The sequence below is a fragment of the Acomys russatus genome, chromosome 23 (genome assembly GCF_903995435.1).
Source record: "Acomys russatus chromosome 23, mAcoRus1.1, whole genome shotgun sequence".
In the NCBI taxonomy this organism is placed as follows: Eukaryota; Metazoa; Chordata; class Mammalia; order Rodentia; family Muridae; genus Acomys; species Acomys russatus.
The window spans coordinates 45,629,069-45,651,959 of record NC_067159.1 but is presented as its reverse complement, the minus strand read 5'-3'; the positions used below and the strand labels follow the sequence as shown (position 1 = coordinate 45,651,959).

At 37.8% G+C, this 22,891-nt stretch overlaps 1 protein-coding gene across 5 annotated transcripts in view; it reads left to right on the top strand.

Annotated features, from left to right (window-relative positions):
• The window catches only part of Sh3glb1 (SH3 domain containing GRB2 like, endophilin B1), a 28,308-nt gene extending 5,690 nt beyond the window's left edge, over window positions 1-22,618 (top strand). For 2 of the 5 annotated variants that reach the window (XM_051165996.1, XM_051166000.1), the window contains exons 2-11: window positions 1,441-1,582; window positions 4,083-4,211; window positions 6,650-6,783; window positions 8,348-8,440; window positions 12,216-12,302; window positions 14,112-14,135; window positions 16,842-16,931; window positions 17,361-17,461; window positions 21,133-21,358; window positions 21,693-22,618. In XM_051165996.1, the coding sequence (XP_051021953.1) occupies window positions 1,441-1,582; window positions 4,083-4,211; window positions 6,650-6,783; window positions 8,348-8,440; window positions 12,216-12,302; window positions 14,112-14,135; window positions 16,842-16,931; window positions 17,361-17,461; window positions 21,133-21,358; window positions 21,693-21,800 (1,134 nt within the window). In that variant the 3' untranslated portion in view covers window positions 21,801-22,618. The remainder of the gene's footprint in view (window positions 1-1,440; window positions 1,583-4,082; window positions 4,212-6,649; window positions 6,784-8,347; window positions 8,441-12,215; window positions 12,303-14,111; window positions 14,136-16,841; window positions 16,932-17,360; window positions 17,462-21,132; window positions 21,359-21,692) is intronic. The other 3 variants (XM_051165997.1, XM_051165998.1, XM_051165999.1) reach the window with 3 other exon arrangements.
• Window positions 22,619-22,891: the final 273 nt, after the last annotated feature.

Sequence of the window (22,891 nt, the reverse complement as noted above, 5' to 3'; positions counted from 1 at the left end):
AGCCTAGCAATGAGATTGCAGTTCACATGACTAACCTTGGGGCATGGGTTTGCCATCATTGCTGCCCCTCAGTTACAGTGCATGGCCTGTGGATAGTATATGGCAAGTTTGGGAGTCTTGAGGCTGTAGCTTTGGAACTGCTGTTCTCAGCTAACTCACTGAGTTCATCTCTGGCCCTACATGGGGCCTTTGATGAACGATATGACTAGGGCCCTTCAGCTAAGAGTGCTAATAATCCTTTGAAAGTATTAAGCCGAGGAGAAGGAGGTCCAAAGAGATGGACACAAAGGAAAGGACTGTAAGAAATGAGAGAAGGGGAGTATATTCTAGAAAAAAAACTACATGTGACTCAGAGCCTCAGCTATCACATCTGTAGTTTAACTGGATGTATCCAGAAGGCTCCATATGATCAGAGACACCCCCCCCCCTTTCTCTATTATGTAGACATACCTTCTTTTCCTTAGCCACCAGCACAGCATATATAATAAAAATGGCTAAGTTCAATGTATTCAACTACATTTTCTAGCCTTTAAAGAGAACACCTCCACTTTAGGGCTGGAGAAATGCCTCTGCAGATAAAGGTGCATGCACTCTTACAGACAGAGGACCTGAGGTCAGTTCCCAACTCGTGTCTGGTGCCTGACAACCCCCTCAACTCTAGCTTCGGGGGGTCCAGTGCCCTCTTCTGGAATCTGTGGGCACCTACACTCTCACATGCACATATACACACTTAAATTCTTTTTTTAAAATCTTAGGAAAAAAATACTTTTCCTGTATGAACAACGTAGCAAAAAGTAGCCTATAAACAGAGTGTTAGAGCACACCCTGAAGAGACAACCCAAGTGGTACTTGCTAGACAATCCCGTGAGTGTGCAGCTTGAGTGTGCTTAAACTGACAAATATGTAAGTTGTGAAAAATTAAAATATATTTAATTTGAATAATAATTACCAAGCCCTAAGCAGAGAGATTTGTGTCTATAGACTGTCTTACTTCATTTTCAAAACATACATTGTTCGGGAATCTAAGGCAGGAAAAAGAGCAAGTCTCTGACAAGGATAAGTCTATTCTGTCACTTTTATGAAAGAGGGTATGAAACGAAAAAATACTGAAAAGCTTGCCCCTGTCAGTTAGCATACATTCAGGATATTTAATCCCCAGTCTTTTTGTTGGAAATATTTATATACCATGAAATACAGAATTCACAGCATGCTACTTAGCAGAGGACATAAGAAAGTCGTAAGTGCTGGTAGGTTGTAGGAGGATGGATAATTAGTACAGGCACAAAACAACATTCGTAAGCTATGACTTACAAAGAAACATGGACTATAATCATTTACATGTTTGGGGTTTGGATTTGAATTTGATGTTTACTCACTGATAGTTTCCTATGTATGTGAGGTGTGTTTATATATTTATGTATTTGTTTTAAATAATCACAGTTCACAGAAGAAAAGCTTGGCCAAGCAGAGAAGACAGAATTGGATGCCCACTTGGAAAACCTCCTTAGCAAAGCTGAATGTACCAAAATATGGACAGAAAAAATAATGAAACAGACTGAAGTGTTATTGCAGCCAAATCCAAGTAAGCCGCTTTACTCTCCTCTGCCCTAAGTACTGCTCCTCAGTGCTTTTCAGCTTGGAAGCGGAATATTTGTGTCTTCAGGGTCTATGCTTTTTTTATGTATGTGTGATTTAGCTTAAAAGAGATGATGAACACAATGTACTCCTCCAAATGCACTTACAAATAACATTCTGAGGGCCTTTTTAGAGACCTGAAATGTAAAGTTTTATATTTTCCCTAAGTTATTACACTTGATTTTCAGACATCCACAAAGTGTTGAGGACACGCACACAGAAGCCCTGCAGACGTGCACTCATTCTTACTGCTGAGTGGGCCTCTTATGCAACACAGCAAGCTAGCTGAAGTGGAGCTTCACCTAGAACCAAGTATCCTTACATCTAGTCTTTTAAAGGTCCTCTGTAAATATCTGTGCTAAAGGGAAAAGGGAAGAATGCACACTGTCCTTCCCTAGGGCTATCATGAGCACATTGTAAAAATGCCATAATCTAAAATTCAAGTATTATAGGAATACTACTAATCGTGTGTCGTTGTAGCCTGGGGTGAGGCTTGTTGTGGACACAAGGCAATGTTTCTTGCTCATTAAATGACATTTAAATCATACACAACTAGACTTTACAACTACTTCTTGTTCTTATTCTACCCCGGGGTCCCACGTGTGGAGAGCAGTCTACATACAGTTGGCTTTTCTGAATGGCCAGGAAGGCCAGTGACTGGCAAGTAGAGGAGGACAGCACAGTGTCTGCATTATCTTTCTCTTCATTGTTTTCCAAAAGCAAATCAGGTTGATTGTTTTGTGCTCAGTTATAAAACTATGTGGACTTAAGTAACCTTTTATTTTTTCCTGAAAGTCCTATAAATTAGATATTTTAATGAAATATGCATAAATTTATAATGTTATCGAAGAATACCTGCATATTTTCAGATCTAGTAAGTGACCTAATGAAATGACGCAGTATTTACTAATATATATTTACTTACTGAATCAAATCAATGTAAGATTCACCTTTAACTCTTAACCACATAGGTAAAAAGCAATTAAAGCTGAAAATCTCAATCAGAAATTTGAACCCTGGTCAGCATTTCATGGACATTTACTTCAAAATTACTCATTTTGGTTTTTCATCGAGGTTTTGGAGTTTTTGTTTTTGTGGCAGGGTCTTACTATGTAGCTCTGGCTGTCTTGGAGCTAAGTATATTGGCTTGCCTCAAACTCACAGATATTCTCCTGCCTCTGCCTCCACAGTTCTGAGGCTGAAGGCATGCACCTCCCTAATTAAAGGTTTTTTAAGCTCTGCTTTAAAATTATTGTGGCTTTGCAGCAGACTGCCAAAAATGCAAATATTTTGAAATCTTCTAATTCATATATTTTGTGTATATCAAACTAACCCTCTTCTGTATTATAATTAACATTTTAACCAACTTTTAGACCATTTTCATTACCAGTTTTTAGAACTTTTATAAAAAAAACACACACACAAAAAAAGACTGTACTATAATTTAGAAAAACACCAACCATCAACCTCTGACTACCACATGCATGTGTGTGTGTGTGTGTGTCTGTGTGTGTGTGTGTGTGTGTGTGTGTGTGTCTGTGTGTGTGTCTGTGTGTGTCTCAAACAAAGGTTTTAGGTTTCACACTGCTGTTGATCTAAAGACTATTGCAAACCAGGATTGTTGTACCCCTTAAGCTCTATCTATGTTTAGACTTATAAGAGAGAATTACTTGTTCCTGCCAAAAGGTGACTGTTCCACCTTAGATACTTTGTGTCCAGATTTCCCTAGTTCAATATCTCTGATTTTAACATCATAAACATAACTTCAGAATAGATTAAATGTACCTTCACTAAATATTAAGTTTATAATTTCTCTTCTAAAACTTAAAATCTCAAAGAATACCCAAATAACAAGTTTAACTTTAGAATCTTTTCTTCTTCTTCTTCTTCTTCTTCTCCTCCTCCTCCTCCTCCTCCTCCTCCTCCTCCTCCTCCTCCTCCTCCTTCTTCTTCTTCTTCTTTTTTGGTTTTTCAAGACAGGGATTCTCTGTATAGCCTTGGCTGTCCTGAACTCACTTTGTAGACCAGGCTGGTCTCAAGCTCACAGAGTTCCACCTGCCTCTGCCTCCTGAGTGCTGCAATTAATGTTGTTGTGCCAAGATACATTCCCAGATTTCTGAACTATAAACTTTTAGAGATTATATAATAGTCAATATATAATTTTACATAGTTAGGCTTAAAGATACATATTTTAATAAATGCTAGTTCTGTGTTTTTAAGAGATAGTAAAAGACTGGAAGATGAAAAAACTATTAAACAACTTCGGTCATTTGAAATAATTGCTAATTTATTTAAAATTGTTTTCATAATTTGGGTTTCAGGAGTCAAGGTCTTCACTGTGTAGTGGAGTATGGCCGTGGACTCCTCAGAGCCAAAGGCACAGGCAGTGTCACCATGCCTGGCTCTTTACTCTTTGGAAACACTGATATTTCTAACCTCTCTCCTAGATGCCAGGATAGAAGAGTTTGTTTATGAGAAACTGGATAGGAAAGCACCAAGTCGCATAAACAACCCAGAACTATTGGGACAGTATATGATTGACGCAGGGACTGAGTTTGGCCCGGGGACAGCTTACGGTAAGTGAGAGTGAAAGGTTCTGAAACCTATAGTAGAATCAGGGTTAACATCAAATTTATTATGTGGAAATGTTGATGAGAAAATATATACTTTTTAAGAGTAATCACATCTTTCTTAGATTTAAAAAATAAATGAATTCCTGTTCTTATTGGTCTTCTATTATCTCTGTTGTGGTACTAATTGTTAAGGCTTACATTACAACTTTAATTGCTTATTTATTTTATATTAAAAGTACTTCGCACATAGTTAATGTTTGGCCAGACCACGTTGCCTTTGTTTCACCTTTGCGGTGCCAGCACCCAGAGTATGTTAGTAGTCGTCCTCTCTGGATCCATAGAGTGCATTGCATTTCTAGCTCATGTTTTCTATCATGTGTTTACAGGTAAACTGTACTGTTTACCATATTTCTTTTCTTTTTTGCTCTGTGTACTAGTGTGTGAGTGTGTGCTCCTATATGAACGTGTGCTTGCCACAGTGCTCACGCACAGGTCAGAAAACAACGTGCAGGAATTAGGTCTCTTCTTCTTGCAAGGGTCAAACTCGGGCTGTCAGGCTTGGTAGCAAGCACCTTTACCTATTGAGCCATCCCTGGCCCTACATGGACCTCAACTTGTTTCTATTACCAGACCTAATTTTCTTATGACATAGGACTACTTGAGGTTGCTATGGCTAGTAGTCTCTATGTCAGAAGGAAATAAACCTAAATATCATTTAATGCCATTAATCAAATTAAAGAGCTGTGTGTGTATGTGTGTGTATAAAACATTAAATTATTTACAGTATATTCTTTATAACTCTTGAGAAATCTGAAATGATTACATTTGAAATTAAATTGTAACTGCTAATTTAAGGAAGACTTCATGATTTATATGTGATGTATTGCTGTCTTGTTATGCCCCCCCCCTTTTTTTTTAACCTATCAGAGATCTACTAAAATATAAATACTAAAATATTATAGATTTTTCTCTTTTTCTTAGTCTATTTGCATGTCTAGTAATTCTGGTGAGCGTATCTGGTATTTGGAACTAGACTTTGAGAATCTATTACTAGAAAATAGTGGCTAAAATGGCTAGCCCAGGCATTAGGCTAAGCACAATATAATACATTTATTTGTTATTTTGGTATGTCCTTGGTTTATTTTGTTTTAGTAATTTTTGGAGTTTTGAGACCGGGTCTTGCTATGTAATGTTGTTAGTAGTAGAAAGTCTGCAGTGCTCCCTTTAAAAACAAGGAAGTTTAGGTTGAAGAGACTAAATAATCTGTGTCCATACTGCTAACAGATGTCTGTAGCCAGAGACAGGAATTCTTAACTCCGTACCAATCTGGACCTAATAAAAGGATTACGATCTACAGAGCCCAGGCTTATTGGAGGTGGAACTGGAAATAGAATCCTGATTGCATGTCCCTTTCTGTCTGCTCTAATCTCTAAGTCTTTAACTGTTAAATATGAGGGCTTACGTCATCATGTGAAACATGAGGTCACTCGTTCGTTTGTCCATCCTTCCTTTTCAGGGCGAAAGGGTTTCTTTTGGCTCACACTTGCAGATTACAGTGGGGTCATGGCAGGAAGTTGCAGCAGCAGACTCCTAAGAGAGATGGAACATTGCATCTGCATTAAAAGCAGAGATGAATCCTAGTATTTAGCTCATTCTGTTTCAGAGCCTCAAGTCCCTACCCAGAGAAGAGTTCCACGCCTCCCCAGGCGTGCCCAGAGGCCTCCTCCCAGGCACTTACAGATTCTGTCATGTTGATAACTAACACTAACCATCACTCTAGCATATGATAACAAAATGTAATGGATCTCACATAAAGCTTTATAAATGTCTTCAAGCTTTCCAGATTTGATGTATAGGGTTTCCTTTGAGCCCTGTGACAATCTAGTGAGTCCAAAAAGGTAGAAATAACCCCTTGATTTGAGAAAAACAAACCAAAACAGAGGCCTATGAGTGCATATTGCCCATGGGCACATGCCTAGTGAAGGGGTCCGAGAGCTATATTCTGCCCTCATTTTGTAGCACCTCCAGGCTGCCCCCCTGGTGCCCAATATGAGCTTTTTTAGGTGCAAACTCTTAGTTATGGAATTTGAGATGTGTATAGATATAGAAACAAGACAGATTGTGACTTGAGGTACTAGTTACAGTACTCTGTTTTGTATTGGGTTATATCCCCTGCCAGCTTTGTGTCTTCCATTATCTGTCCTCTTTAATCTCATTGTTAAAAATTATAACTATTATTGGCAGAAAGTTTATCATTTTTGTTTAGATATTTACCTTAAATTTACTTTTAAGTAAGTGTACCTATCACATAATCTGTTTGATTCTGTTGAGGTAAACAGGCTCACAATTAACTTTTAAGCAGATAAAGTAGGTAAGTTGTACGATTCATTTTATGATATTACTAGACCACTAAAAAGGCACAATTTTTTGTTCATCTGCAGGCAATGCCCTTATTAAGTGTGGAGAAACACAGAAGCGAATCGGAACAGCTGACAGAGAGCTAATTCAGACATCAGCCTTAAATTTCCTCACTCCTTTAAGAAACTTTATAGAAGGGGATTACAAAACAATTGCAGTGAGTTGGAAAATGTTCCTTTTGTCACATAATTTAGATTTATGCTTCATTTTAAATGGATAATCTACCTTCTTAGTGATGGTGAATGTTGCAGATTAAAATGTTTAAATATTCTAAACAGGTGCATATTCATCAGAACACAAACTAAGCCTCAAGAAAGGGCTGTTAGTAACGTAAGCCCCAGTTTCTACTCCTACCTTGCTCGTATGCCTATGCATTGATTTTTCATGTTTTACCAACACTCAGATCTATGGAGAAATTCCTGGAATAATTAGGAAAATAAAATGTCACTGTAGTATACTTGCATGTTAATTTAAACTGGAACTAGAAATCTAATTATTGAAAATTGTATTTCTGCTCCTCTGCTTTAGGAATATATTCCAAGAACTGTATTGTTTTTTAAATGCTATTTATTGCTGAAACATTATCATTTATGTTGTCACTTTCTTTGTACACTTAATCTGTTAGTCCAGAAAGCTTTTCTTATTACTGACAGAGAATGAAGCTCTTAATGAATATTTCTCCATAAGACTTTCTTGGTGCTACTCACTGTTATACACACAACCCCCAGCTCTAATTTGTGTTTTCCCTACTACAGAAGGTCCTAGGAAGTTTCATGTGCTTACCAGGGTTTCATCTCTGTGTACATAAGTAGTTTGGGCTTTACTTAAATTGAAATAACTAGCTTAAGCCAACCAAGACTGTGGCTCAGTGGTAGGGTGATGGCCAGCAAGATGAAATAATAATAATAGTATGTCAGGAGGATGAAGTCTGATATATGAAATATAAAAATTTAAAAAACTATTACAGTTAGTATAAAGCATTATATAGTAACTTGAATCACTATTAGGAACAATATGTTTATGTGTTATTTCGTCTGTAAACTTGAAGTTGTGTTTTGGAGGAGCTGAGGTACATTTGCTGCTGAGACATACTAAGAACAGCCTGCCCAGTCTGTATGGGAGATCACACAGGACTCCACAGAACCATGTCCTCGGCCTCTAACAGCCTGAAGTAGCCTGTCAGCCTGGCCGCCTCTGACACTGGAGGCCGCGGGACTCTTGGGTGTGGGAGCTGGACTGCATTGTAGGCTGGTTCGCAGCATCCCTGCCTTCTGCCCAGTAAATGCTTTTAACACCCCCTAGTGTGACCACCGAAGATACTGTCAAATGTTCCCCAGAGGGAAAGCTGGTGGCAGGGGAACATGGCAAGATACTAAAACTAATACACCTTTGTTTCTGAAACATCTTTTCCATATTTCTCCAATTCGGAATCTGGAATGTTTTTGAGTAGTTTTAAAGGGGGAAGGGAAAATGGGAAGTATAATGTGCCTATAATCCTAGCATTTGGAGACCAGAGGCAGGAGCCACAAGTTCAGGGCCATCCTGGTCTGGTCTAGGTAGTGAATACCCCATTTCAAACAAGAAAAGGAAAGGTGCCTGTGGGGTCCCTGCACAGCCCTTGTCAGCTGACACCAGAGTCCACGTGAGGTGTTCTTCAAGTGTGGATGGTCTTGTGGGGTTTAGCATCTTAGCTTCACGTTGTGCTTTTTGATTATTTGTAGAAAGAAAGGAAACTATTACAGAATAAGAGACTGGATTTGGATGCTGCAAAAACAAGACTAAAAAAAGCAAAAGCTGCAGAAACTAAAAGTTCAGTAAGTAGTGCCTGTTTATCTATGTCTACTATAGAAACATTTCAGCTTAACAGCTTCAGAGATGGGGCATATTTTACTGCTGCACTGTGTAAGATACAGACTGCAGAATAGGGTGTGGCGTTCAGGGTGTGTTTCCATCTTGAAACAGTTTGGTCAGAACTGAATGCATCCAGCTCATTATCAACAGGGGTTCACACCAACACAGAGGTGGCCCCTAAAGCTGCTCTGTGCTTTATTCTTAGTGTGCATGGATAATATGCTTTTTTTTTACAAGATAAATTTATTATGGTAGGAAATGGGAAAAGTGTTTTTTTTTTTTTTTTTGGAAAAAGATTTTTTTAATTAACGTGAAAATGAATCAAGTTTGAGAATATTTGCCTATGGCTTAAAAAAATAAATGAATTTTCTTTTCACATCTAACTCAAAGGAATTGTCACCAAAAATAGTTCCAAAAAGATTAAATAGTATTAATATGCTCTCCCAGGTGGCTCTTTTGAAGAGGAAAAAACCTGTATGGATAAATAAATTTTTGGTATATTTTTTAGAAACCAGCCTTAAGATAGTTTGGTTTTTTTTTAACCCCACTTAGATGTAGCCAATAAGCAGCTCTGTCTGTATATGGGTCCCCTATTAAGGAAAGCAGGGGGTGTCCCTGCCATGGACTCTGTTGCCTGCTCTGTGATCACTTCCCCCTGGTGGGCAGCCTTGCCAGGCCACAGAGGAAGAGGATGCAGGCAGTCCAGATGAGACTTGGTAGGCTGGGGTCAGCTGGTGGAGAGCATAGGAGAGAGGGAAGGAGGGGGGAACTGGGAGGAGACGAGAGGGGGCTATGATTAGGATGTAAAGTGAATAAATTTAAAGAAAAAATAGGGTTTTTTTTCAATTGCCTGTGTATTAAATGTGATAGTACAGTGTTTGATGTGTAACTTTTGTTGAAAGGCTTTAGTTTTAAACTTTAATTGATATGCTGTCTGTATTTTCATTCCATTGTGTACAATACTTAAATCGGACTTGAATTGTAACAGTTTGGAAATAGTATAATATAAACATTTTGTTAAAGGAAGCTGATATCTCAGTTAGCATAGGGATGTGTGTTATTAAGAGGCATGGTATCAGGACTCCCCACCACAGCCACGACCATTGCATGATTAGCACACAGCTTACAATGCCAGTGGTGTCCTTTACAGCCACGACCATTGCACGACGAGCACACAGCGTACAATGCCAGTGGTACCCTTTACAGCCACGACCACTGCATGACGAGCACACAGCTTACAATGCCAGTGGTACCCTTTACAGCCACGACCATTGCATGATTAGCACACAGCTTACAATGCCAGTGGAGAAAGAAAGGTTGAGAATTACTGTATAGTGAAATAGATACTTTGTATTAGCTACTGCTGGGGAAGGGCTAACTTTGATAAGATATTAATTGCAATTTCACTTTATTTTCACTTCTCATTTTATCATGGCGTGCTTTTCATTAAACAAATTCTCTGATAATTAAAATTGTATAAATGAATTGCTTAAATGAAATGCCAAAAGACTCTAAATTAATTTACTGGTTTCTAGTTGTTATGATAAATTAGTATGGATTGACTTTTAAGATACTAATTTTTTAATTAGGAAAATCTTAACAAAGATCACTATTCTGTTAACAAAGTGAAAAAATATTTGGAGTAGAGAAAAATCTTTGATGATTGTGGCATAAGGTTCTAATACAAACACTTATTAAACAAGCATCATGAGGATGCTCTGCTTTTTAGCCTAGAAAGTGCTAGGAAGCACACATTTAATAACTGCCCTGTGACTATGCTGTTTAAAGTTATACTATATGAAATACTGTAGCCCTGCTCTTAATACATAGAAATTAAATGTAGTTGACACCTCCTCAAAAACGATTCTTCTTGATACATCCGGGAGAGTTGTTGGCGGTTGTTACAGCCGTGAAAATGCAAGTTCAAATTTAAAAGATGATAAAAGCAGTATAATCCACCAATCTGATTTATGTAAAGTGTCTAGAATTACGGCATTACACAAAATTTATATGTAGCCAAATAATAAAAATATTAGCCCAAACAAAATTTATATTTTTATTCTTTTTGCTACGTGATTTATTCTTCAGACTTTATTGCCACATGTCTGAATAACTTTAGGTAAGAAAAGTCCGCTTAGTTAACTACTGCGAGCAGCCTTGAGGGGCGCTGTGTGCTGTTCTTGGTGAGCCTTTGGGTTTTGCCCTCTTTGTCTTTCAGGTAAATAAAAGTGATAGAGACCACTGGAACTTTAGGGGTTTTTTTTTTTGTTTTGTTTTGTTTTTTCTTTTCCTTTCTGATATATTTCTTGCTTTTTAATTGGCAAGAAAAGAGGGTATTTCTTATCCTAAATATTGTTTAATTTCACTTTTTGTTTGTTTGCATGTGTGTTTGCTTGTTTTCTTTTTAACGTGAGTTATTTTGTGACTGCTTATAAGGTGATGAGGTTTGAGAGTAGTTCTAAAATACTTCATTCACTGTTTTCCTGGATTTGTCCTTTAACTTCCATTTGTATTGATTGCTAATTCTGTGAAATGTACTCTAATAGACTCAAATAAGCAAAACATCTGCTACCCTTAAACCCTCAATTCACAAATTAGTAGACTAGACTTTTTAGTGATTTAGCCCTATCAGTTAAAAAAGAATTTATCTATATCCAGTATTGTCTACCTTCTGTTTGCTGGTTAGCGTAGTAAAGAAAGGTAAAACACCAAAGGCATTTCCCAACAATGTAGCACCAGCTCAGTGAAAAAGAGAAAACGTAATAGCTTTTGATACAATAAGACTTCTACTGAGAGTGTGGCTCAGCCATAAAATACTTTCCCTGGACTCTGTTCCCAGCATCACAAAATAAAGAAATAAATAATAATTAAATAAACAAAACCAGACATAGATAGACCTGTAATCACAGCCCTTGAGAGTTAAGCGCCCCTCAGCTACATGGTGAGTTGAGGAGAGGCCAGCATGGGGTGAATGAGAAACTGCTTCAAACACAAAACAAAGAAAATCAGTAAACAGTCGTGTCAGAAGCAAGGAGAAAATGGAATTAGTGCATTTAAATTATAAGGTACCTATATTTGTTAACTTAATCATAATATTAGCTTTTTATAATGTATGTTTAATGAGAAGAAAAATGTTTTCTAGCATTTAAAGGTATCTGAGGGGGAAAAAATGGTCCTTCAAATAACTCCTGTAGCTTCTGTTCTGTGTGTGGATGTAAGTATTTCCACAGCAGTCTGGATCTTTAACCTGTAACCCCAGTAGGTTAGAGCACCGTCATGGAACCTTCACTCTACCTGTGCACATTTGCATTTGCAGCTAATTAGAAATACAGGGATTACGTGTCTTTAATATCTGTAAGCAAGATCTGGCTGAGAACTGAACCAGAAGATGGCTGGAGGTGCCAAAAATTCGCAGGACAGAAACAAGCTTTAAATAGGAAATGTGTTGGTATAAAGTAGGGTTACATAGATTAAAATTTAATAGTGTTACTTAAAAGAGGTGTGTTTCCCTAAATGAGTGTTAAATATCGACTGGTTCTTGTTTTGAAAATTCTATATCTTTGGGTAGGCATTGTTACATGAAATATATAGAAGAACAAATGATTTGTTGGTTTTTTTAAGTAGAAGAAACATGGGCTTTTAGTGCCTGTGGAGCGTGTGCTTTGTTGTGCAGAAGTAACTGCTTTCAGTGTGCTCATAAGTATAATATGTTCTCTGTCTCTCACCTGTGCGCTTAAGCAACTAAACTCCGCCCGCCTTGAAGGAGATAACATTATGGTAAATTTCTCTTACATGCTCAACTTCCTGCATGTAAAATGGCTGAAGGTTTGTTGGCCTACTGTGTTTTCTACATCTTACATAAAATGTCTTCTCTTGCTATTAGCTGCATGTAAAGTCTAAATGGCTGACGTTAAGCATTGGTAATGGCTGAGCACACATGCCAGTTGAAGTGACACTGAAACTTAAAGAAGAGCTAATACATTATAATAGCCACATTTATTGGTCATACCAAAAAACAGATTTTAAAATCATGAGTAAAACATCTAGTAAAAGATGTTCATTTAGTGTTAGCTTAGGCTAAATTTTCATATATTATTACTTTTAGCAAAGAAAAATAACAAGACTTACCTTACTTGGACTTCAGGGATTTTTGTTTTGTTTTCCTTTGTTTCATTATTTATTGTGTTGTTAATGAAAGTCAACATAGGATTTTTTTCCTGCCATTCCAGGGTGAGACAGATTCCAGTGGCCAGGCCTATTCCATATCCAGTGCTAACTCACTTAGAATTTAAGAATGATGGTAGCCTGGAATAAGAGAGTAAAAATCACTTCTTATAGCTAATATACATATTGAGCTCAAATTGAAGACATGTGAGATACTACAGTTTGTTTAATGAAATGATGGTGTGACTACAAGCAGCTCATTCATGTTAGCCTGTAGCAGTTGATGATGGTTGCGGCTGAGAACATGGTTCAGTCAGCACAGTGCTTGCCATGCAAGCGTGGGGAGCCGACTTCGCATTCCCAGCACCCACATAAAAATCCAGGTACTGCGGTGGAGACAGGGTAGAGGCAGGAAGATCCTGGGGCCATTTCATAAGCTCCAGGTTCAATGAGAGACCCTGGCCAAAAAATAGGGTGGAGAGTAGTCAAGGAGGACATGTGGAGTCAGTCTCTGCCCTCTACATGTATGTACCACCACACACAGGCACAAACACACACACACACACACAAGTACATGTACTGCATACACACACATAGATAATTCTTGGAATTATATTCTAAGTAAATTATTCCTGTTAAAAGTGGCAAGAAATTGACAGCATACTTAATAATTAATGGGCCGTTGATTGATTACTTTTATACTATAGCATTGAACTAAAAGCAGGAAAAACATAGCTGAGATTTTGGTATTAAGCGTTGTTTCCAGCTATGAACTTTTACAGGCTAATGGTACTTCTCTTTACATAGCAAGAGAATGCATTTCTTTAACTTCCATTGTCTTATCTATAGGTAAATGAGAAGGGTGAGACTATTTCAGTCACTCTTAATTTTGTATAAATCATAGGTTTCCTTCTGTCTATAGTAAAAAAAAAAAAAATCCTAAACAATTAGCAGGACTTTGTTTGATTTATTAAAGCATTTGTATTACAGCTGTTTATCATCTACCTACAATAAGAAATTTAGCTGGCAATCTTAAATTTATTCTATTTAAAATTGTTTCTCAAAAAAAAACAAAAAAAGGTTGTATCAGTAGCATTCAGTGTCTATATATCCTTGTTTTGTTTTTATTTTCTGAAGTTTTAGAATTTATACTGAAATTAAAAATCATTTAGTTCAGACCTCTCATTTTACATGAGAGACTGTAGGTTCTCTGTGATATGTCAGATACTCTCAACTTGAGAAAGCTGTTGTTCCTGTTTGTAGAGTTATACAGTTTTTAACTTGGTGGTAAAACAGATTTCATAATGTATTCAGCAATGCTGATTTAGATTACTAGTGTTCAGCTTGTAAGGGAGAAAATATGCCATTTAAATTAAAGCACATTTTTCTATACTAGTAAGTTGTAGGAAATGTTAAATTCCAACTTTATTTCATGTTCTATATTTCTCTCTAATTTTTAATGCTGCTTAGATTTGGGCAGAGGAAGTGACAAAAGTAAGTAAAATTTTAAACTACTGAATCGTGAAATAAGCATTTGTCATTCATTCATTCATTCAGTAAACATTAGATGGGCATCAGCCTTGGAGACACTCATAATTATGTTACAACTCTTTTAAAATCTGAAAACGAAGGAAATTACCAAGTCTGTTTACTAACAGCAGTTCCATATGGCAGTGGAATTATGCTCCAGAATCTATGTACACCATGAGGTTAAACAAGGGCTGCTCATACAGTGCCTTGCTGGGAGACAGGCGAGCTACTTCATTTGTTCACTGACAGCTCAGTGATATTCTACATTTAAAGACTACTGAATACTCTGACCTCTTATCTTTAGAGAACTGAGTTTCAGGGAACTAAAGGTGGTTCTCATGAGAACCAAATGGGTTCTTTCTGTCACTTTATAGGAAATTCCCATAAAATATGTAGCTTACAGCTGCATAAAACACAGCATAGTAAATATTTTATAGCCAGTGCCATAATTACAGATATCCAGCATTATACAGTGTGACAGTTGGGTCTTTGGATTTTTGTTTTTTCCCCTTAGTGTCATACTGCTTCCTGTAAAGCTTATCCATGTGCCTGTCATCAGCCTCTGTTACCGTCTTTCACTTTGTCTTGGCTGGGAATCAAGTTGTAACTCAAGAATTTAAAGAAGAAAATTGTGATTTTAGTGCAGATTCATTTCATTTTGTTGTTGTTTGGTTTTTTTGTTTTGTTTTGTTTTTGTTTTGTTGTTGTTGTTTTGTTTTGGTGGGGTTTTTTGTGGGGGTTGGTTTTGGGATTTTCTTGTATTTTGTATTTTGAATTTTTTGTTTGTTTGTTTTTTTGTTTTTGTTTTTTTAAGACAAGGCTTCTTTGTGTAACCCTTTTTAGATTATTTTCAGACATTTGTTGTTTACTCCCCATTCTCAGGCCTACCAAAGTTTGCATTTCAAATGACAGTAATATTAGTAATTGAAGGCAGGTACAAACCATGGCCTCAGATATTTAAATAGCTTTATGAGCCTTAACATTTATTGTATGACTTAGAAAATTGCTGATTCTACAGTGTGTTTCCTGCATAATTTATCAAACTGTTGGTTGTGTTTGTCAGCACAGTATGAAATGCTTGACTAAGGTCTCAGCCTCCTGTGTGGTCCCACGCTGGCTTCTCATTTCTTTTGAACCTCTAGCATGAAAAGAAGGCAGAGCACCATGTGAGAGAATGTAGGTTAAACCACAGAATCAAGAGGTAGTAATAAGAACACCACGGCCAAAAGCAACTTAAGGTAGAAAGTCATTTTGGCTTGTGACTAGAGGGAGAGTCTGTCACGCAGGAAGCTGGCTGATCACATTTTCATCCATACATAGGAAACAGAGAAAGAGAACAGGAAGTTGCACTGCTAACAGTAGGATGTTAGAGCAGCTGGTCATTCACTTCCTTGTCAACTGGCTCATGGGGGGCGCTTTTGTCACCAAAGAGTGAAAGAGATAAAGAAGGCTATGAAAGGAAAGTTCTTGGTCTGGCTTTATTACGCCTTGGGAGTGATGTCAGTTGTCTGCAAATGGGTGATTACTTAAGGTAGAGTCTTACTTGCAGTGATTTCCAGTAGTGGGGTTAATAAGCTCCTTATTTCAAATAAGCTGTGAAGTTTTCTTTTTCCTCCTCATTTTCCTACCAACTACTTACAACCAAAGTTTTGAGTGTTTAATGCCAGTTTTTAGTATGTTTAGATTTTGTTAATTTTTCAGTGAACTATTTTGTTCCAGCAGTAAACAGAAGCCGATAGTGCTGCCTACTTCTCATTTTCGAAGTCAGTGACTTCATCTTGGTAACTTGAAACCAACCGCAGCAAGTATTTATATCATGCAAATCAGGATGTTAGAGCACTTCCTTTTTCCTTTGAAATCTGTGTACAAGCAGCACACTGAAGACCAGCTGTAACTGGTGGAAAAACTCTTTAGCCCTAAGCTTTCCCCCGTTTGGTTTTTCAAGACAGAGTTTCTCTGTGCAATAGCCCTGGCTGTCATGGAACTCCCTTTGTAGACCAGGCTGGCCTTGAACTCACAGAGATCTACCTCCCAAACACCAGGATTAAAAGCATGCACCACCACACCTGCCGTAAGCCCTAAACTTAATGATGCTAATGTCTAAAGCCTATTATGCACAATTTAGGGAGAAATTACAAAAGAAAGTTAAGGTGTAGGAGGAAGAATCCCATGAAGGAAACCAAGATCCTGTTGTAGCAACAAGGAACTAAGCACAGAGATGGACATCTACGACTTCAGACTGTTGTTAACTAAGTGCGAAAGAAAAGCACACAGTAATAATTTGAAGGGTTTTGAAAGTAATATTGCTTTATTCTTATAAAACTATGGTACTCTTATGATTTTATAAAACACTCAATTTAGTAAAATACTAGGAAAGGTGTACAGATAATCTTGACTGCCATAATATGTCTTTGGTATGAGTCAAGTGTTGGTAAGGCATCAGTTGTGTCGGTTGTGTTTGGTGCCATAGAAAGGACTAGAAAGTAAAAACCAATTATGACATATGCACAAAATGATTAGGGTGTCATCAGATCTAATTTCGGGTACATTGGTGGGGAGATGACTCTTTTTTCTTTTTTCTTTTCTTTTTTTTTTTTTTTTTTTTTTTTTTGTATATATAAAATGGACTGAGTCTTCTAATGAGAGCCTAAAAGTGTGTTCTAATTTCAGTCTGAACAGGAATTAAGAATAACTCAAAGTGAATTTGATCGTCAAGCAGAGATTACCCGACTCCTGCTAGAGGGAATCAGCAGTACACACGTGAGTGTTCAGTCATTTCCAGCAAAGACACTGAGACAGCATGAGGCGGCTGAGGAGGAGCTTGTGAGTTGAAGGCGCACTGAACTGCTTAACAGACGCTGCCTTTGAACAGAGCTTCTTGTGTCAGTTTTCTGTCAAGGAGAGCTAAGGGTCATAGTTTACATGGGATCTGAAGAAATATTTTAAATTTTCTCTTACATCTCATCGCTCATTTTTCCCACCTCATAAATCCTTATGTTGGTTCCTGTTGGCTAAACAAAGTTTGTCAATATATTGTTAACCAGTAACTAGTCTTAATAAGCCTGATAGGAGTGTCAGTATTAGCACACATCAGGTTACTCTCCCTCGTGACAGTGCTGTCCTTTATTCTCCTTTGGCCTGTGCCACTTGAAGAACTTCTGAGAACTGACTGTAACTTTTCCATTACAGGCCCATCATCTCCGCTGTCTGAATGACTTTGTAGAAGCCCAGATGACTTATTATGCACAGTGTTACCAGTACATGTTAGACCTACAAAAACAACTGGGAAGGTAGCAGTTTCCTCTCTATTTATGAAAGTCATGGTAAAGAAGGGTGGAGTCCGGAGAGAGGGCTCAGTGGGTAGCACGGGCACACAAGCATGATGACCCAAGTAAATCAGACACAGTAGCCTGTGTCCGTAATCACAGCATGTGACAGCGAGATGGGAGGCAAAGACAAGAAATCCCCACTTCCTAGGCCAGCTAGCAGGAACATGAGGAGAGCATTAGAGAAGAGAAATGAAGGAAAACAAAGCATGACACATGTATGAAAATGCTGGGATAAAAGTGATGAAATATGAAATATGTTCACATTTTTTATATGTGGTGGCTGCTGACATGGCTCAGCCGAGTTCAATTCCCAGGACCCACATAGTAAGAGGAAAGAACTGACTCCTGAAAGGTGTCCTCTGACCTCCACATGCCCACCTTGGCACATGTACGTGCAAATACACAGAAAATCAATTAAATTTAAATACCCCAAAGACCTCAAGCTCTTTACATAATTATTTTGAATTTGGTAATGTACTCTTAAACAAAATAGTATACAATGCACATAACTACATTAATTACCAAATACTTATGGAATACCTGCCTTAGGTCCCAAATATGTTCTGGACTTAAATCAGCAAACAAAACAAGCTAGGGTACTTGCCTTGATGCAGTTCATATTACAAGGTGGCATTGGCAGTAAAGCCTGCAGCAGACAGTTGAAGTCTGTGATCAGCCATGTAAAAAGGTAAGAGGAGCAGGGTGTTGCGAGGACATCTAATTATGGTCCAGCTGAATCCAGCAGAGATTCCCAGGTGGTTATTTTAGTGAGAGCCTTCTAGGTGAAGAACAGGGCAAGCATGGATGTTGCAGGCAAACCAGGATACAGGAGAAAGAGAAGCAGCAAGTTTGGGTAACTGACAGTATTTCATGCTAGTGAAAGCATAGTGTTTTAGTGGAGAAAGGAATCGTTTGTGAGACTAGAGGAATTGACAGGGTTGCACCATGAATGATCTTGAAAGTAAGTCATAATAAGGAGTTTGGCTTAAGTAAGAGGAATGATAAGTGACATTTGAAGGAAAAACATGAAAATACTTTTTCAAGAAATACAATTTAGAAAGAGTCACTGCAGTGTTCATTCTGCAAATTTATCCTTCTGATTTAGGCCCAGACTAAAGTTAGGCAACGTGACAAAGCTAATTTTGGATCTTCAAAATAAACTGCAGCCTGTTAGTCTTCTGGTAGATGGGCCTGGCTCATATTTCTACGTACTTGGTGTTTTGTTAGTACTGTCTAAAGGCAAAACACTTTAAGCCTGAGAAACTTTGACCCTTCCTCCCACTTCGCCTGGACAGACACTCTGCAAGTGCAGCAGCAGGTGGGCTGGGCTTACCTTGGCACTCAGCCATTGAGACAAAGCATCACTAGTCTCTTCAAGGGAAGCACCTTACACAGTAAAGCCAGTGCCGCCTAGGGAAGAAAGACTTGCCTCTCTACCTTCAGTAACTCCTGTTACTGCCACAGGAGTGGGGAAATATTAACCCTTCAGTGTATTTCAAGACAGAGAGAGTCGGATGGCACATGGCCTACCATCCTTGCACTTGGGTTCAGGCAGGCCAACATGGCCTACAGACAAAACACTATATCCTTTTATGTACATAGGCTTTTATATGCAGCCCTTAACAGTAAGAAGGAAAGTGCTTGGCCTGGCTTTATTACACCTTGGGAGTGATGTCAGTTGTCTGCGTATGGGTCTGCATATGGGTGATTACTTAGGGTAAGGAGTTTTACCAGCAGTGATTTCCAGTAATAAGGTTAAGCTCCTTATTTCAAATAGCTGTGAAGTATTGTATTTCCTCCTCATTTTCCTACCTCAGTCTCCTGACACAGTAGCTACACTACTACTGAGTCCATGTATTTCTCCTGACAAGTGGCAACACTACTCCGTGGATTGGGGCGATTTTGCCCAAATGAATATAGCGGTGTAAAAGAATGTGCAAGCACAGTGTGCTTACAGTACTTGGCATGAAGAAAGAATGGTATGTATTGGCCGGCTGCTTTAAGTGGAATTATTACAGGAAAAAGTGATCAAAGAGTAGAGGCTGGAAACTGCTTAACTGCCTTACAGGTCCTGAAAATAAGGTCTAGATGTGAGTGTGAGTACGGATAGCAGCTGGGGTCTGGTGTAAAGCTCATGGATATAAGGGGCTAAAGTTCTGGAAGATTGTCCATATAGCTATTAAAATCACCAAGAATTATGATGTTTAGTCATGAGTTATGTTTTAAAAATGAAACACCTTCAGATGTTGGCAACAAAAGATGATGAACAGTACATAGCTGAGTAATGTGAAGATCTGCAGTCAGTGAGAGGCAGTAGGATGAGGCGCACAGGTCCCTGCGCTGTTCGCCTTAGCGTCAGCCATGAGAGCAGTGCAGGACAAAAACGAGACATAAGGAGGTAAGAGTAATACACAGAGTGTTACTTGCAATTGCTGGTTTTAGATGGCACAGTGGTCATAAAGAAAATTTCATCAGGCTATAGTGATGGCTCAGTGGTTAAGAGACCTTGCCCTTGAGTGGACCTGGGTTCAGTTCCCAGCACCCATGTGGTAGCTCACAACCATCTGTAACTTCAGTTCCAGGGGATCCAGCAGGAATGTGTGGTGCACATGCATGCATGCAGGTAAAACATCCTTACACCTGATGTAAAATAAAAATGGAAATTTAAGAACAAATGTTATTTTCCAGAGGCATGAATTTCATACATCTTACCAGATGGAAGGCCTTACATGTTTTACTTAATAGATGGATTAAAGTGTACATATGGGGCAAGATGTGTGGCTTGGGAGGAAGAGCATCTGCTTAGCATGCACAGGCCTGCTGGTTCAGTACAGAGTATCGCTGCACACAGTCTTAAAGTGCATTGGAAACTCTACACCGTCACTTTTCTATAGTAGGACTTTTATTTTTCCTTTAAAAATAATAGAAAACTTAGCTTGTGAAATCTGCTGTATTCTCCTGTTGGGTCTTATATTTCATCGTAATTATCACTCATAATAAGTTAATTTGAATGTTTTATCTCTAAGTTTGTGTGTCCTTTAAAGTAACTGTGACACCAGTTCATCTTACGTCTTGAGCTTAAAGTAGCAATGCATGGTAGATAGTTTGTTACTTGGCTCATAGGAAAATGTGATATATTGATTTTATGAAAAAGGCAACCAAACAATTGCCAAAATATTAAGGAAACGTCACTTTTACAGTATTATCTACTATTTAGCTTTTCTTTGTTTTTATTTAGCAAATCATAGAGAGGAAAAAAGATTACTATTACACACTATCTCATGCATATATACATATGTATATATGTGTGTGTGATAATATATTATATATTATGACAATATATATATTGGCATATATATTCTTGGCAGCATTTAAGAATAAACATCCACACACATACATTCCAGGGATGAATGATAGCCAAAATGTTCTTTAAATTTAAATCAATAGAGAGAGACAGCTTTGAGGTAAACCTTTAAGGATTTTACATTGGCACACCACTAAAACCTGAGTGTCTCTAGATCTTTCCAATGGGGAAGCTGGTAAAAGGTGCCACCAAGTGGTGATAGTGAGGAACCTTTAATCGCTTAAAAAGAATAATAATTGAGGTTTGCTTTATTTTGTTTTTTCAACAGTTTTCCATCCAATTATCTTTCTAACAACAATCAGAGTTCTGGGACACCTGTGCCATCTGCGCTGTCAAATGCAACTGGTCCCTCTCTGGCCCCAGTGGGTAGCCTAATAATGTCCTCTCCTTCCAACCTCAATGACCTTAAAGAATCAAACAGCAGCAGAAAGGCCAGGGTTCTCTATGATTATGATGCTGCAAATAGTACTGAGCTGTCACTTCTGGCCGATGAGGTGAGTGATGTCTGTACAGGAAAAAAATTACACACCTACTCTAATATTTCTCACTACTGACTTAGAATAGTTTTTTATTTCATGAATTTCAGTTGTTAATATTGGCACTTTAAAATATTTATGTTATATAGTAGATAATAGAAATAATATTTAAAATTTTTAGTTTTACTTATGTATGAAACTGCCACTGATAAAAATCTGTAATTTTTCAGCTAAATGGATGTTTATAAAGTCCTTAAATAGTGAATAATTTAAACATTTAATGCAAATCTGGTTTGCTTGCTATACACTTATTTTTGATATAGTTAATAATTGGAAATATTATATTTTGTAGGTAATCACTGTGTTCAGTGTCATCGGAATGGATTCAGACTGGCTCATGGGGGAGAGAGGAAATCAGAAGGGCAAGGTGCCGATTACCTACTTAGAGCTTCTCAATTAACCAGGGAGGCCGCGGAAGATTACCATCGTGACGCCATATTTATATCGAGTAACTCTGAAACAGGTTCAAGTATCTTTCATGTAATGTTATAAGAGACTGAAAAAGAAATATTAGAAGCCATCAGAAACTGGCCATTCTGCCAATAAAATTGCATGGTTAATACTTCATTACAGAATCTATGTTAGCAATTTCATGACAAGACTCTTTTCTTATACAATTCTTTCTACTGAGGTTTCACTAACAACTTCTACTTTTGAACCCAAACTTAAAAGCAAAAGGATTGTTTTCTACTGAATTTTTCATTAACGGCAAGCTTTTTCTTTTATGCAAATAAATTTATCGTGCATGATACCAGTGACTCATTTATTAGGTACAATAGCCAAAGAATGAAGTAAAATCTCATTTTTACCTTGCTGCTCAGTAGGAATCGGATGACTTAAACACTATGCTTTAGTAGGGTCTCTTGGCTTTGGAGTTTTGGGTTGAGTTGGATTGAGTTCAGTTTATTTATGTTTTAAACACTACTGGATATTTTCTTTTTAAACCTGAGTCCTTGAAAAGTATTACCTTATTTCATAATGTTAAGGTTACAGAACACTGGGGACAAATTCATTCACTCAGAATACTCTTAAGATTATTCAGTTGCCACAGTTTGATGCATAATTAGAATTGCAGCCATTAAAAACATACTACACTACGGTAAAGATTTGTTGTTGAACAAGAAATGTGTGAATATGTATAAAAATACGGATTAACACAACAGCATTCATTACAGGGGAAATCACAGGCAGTGAATGTAGTTTATATTCATCAGGATCTCTGGTTGTGAAATAACATCTTCTGAAAATTATCAGTGACACATTTCAAACCAGAGAATGCTGTGAGGACCATGCTGTGTGTCAGCAGAAGTTGCCATGAATTGCCAACTGAGAAATGCTCTTGTTAGGCCGTCAGTCTCATCCATTCATCATCCATCCATCCATTCAAAAGACATTGTTGAGCGCTGGGTCCTTTGTTGATCAACCAAGTATACTGCTGTGAACAAGATGCTCCTAAAGGGGGGAAAAATGACCTGTGACAGGATTAATACT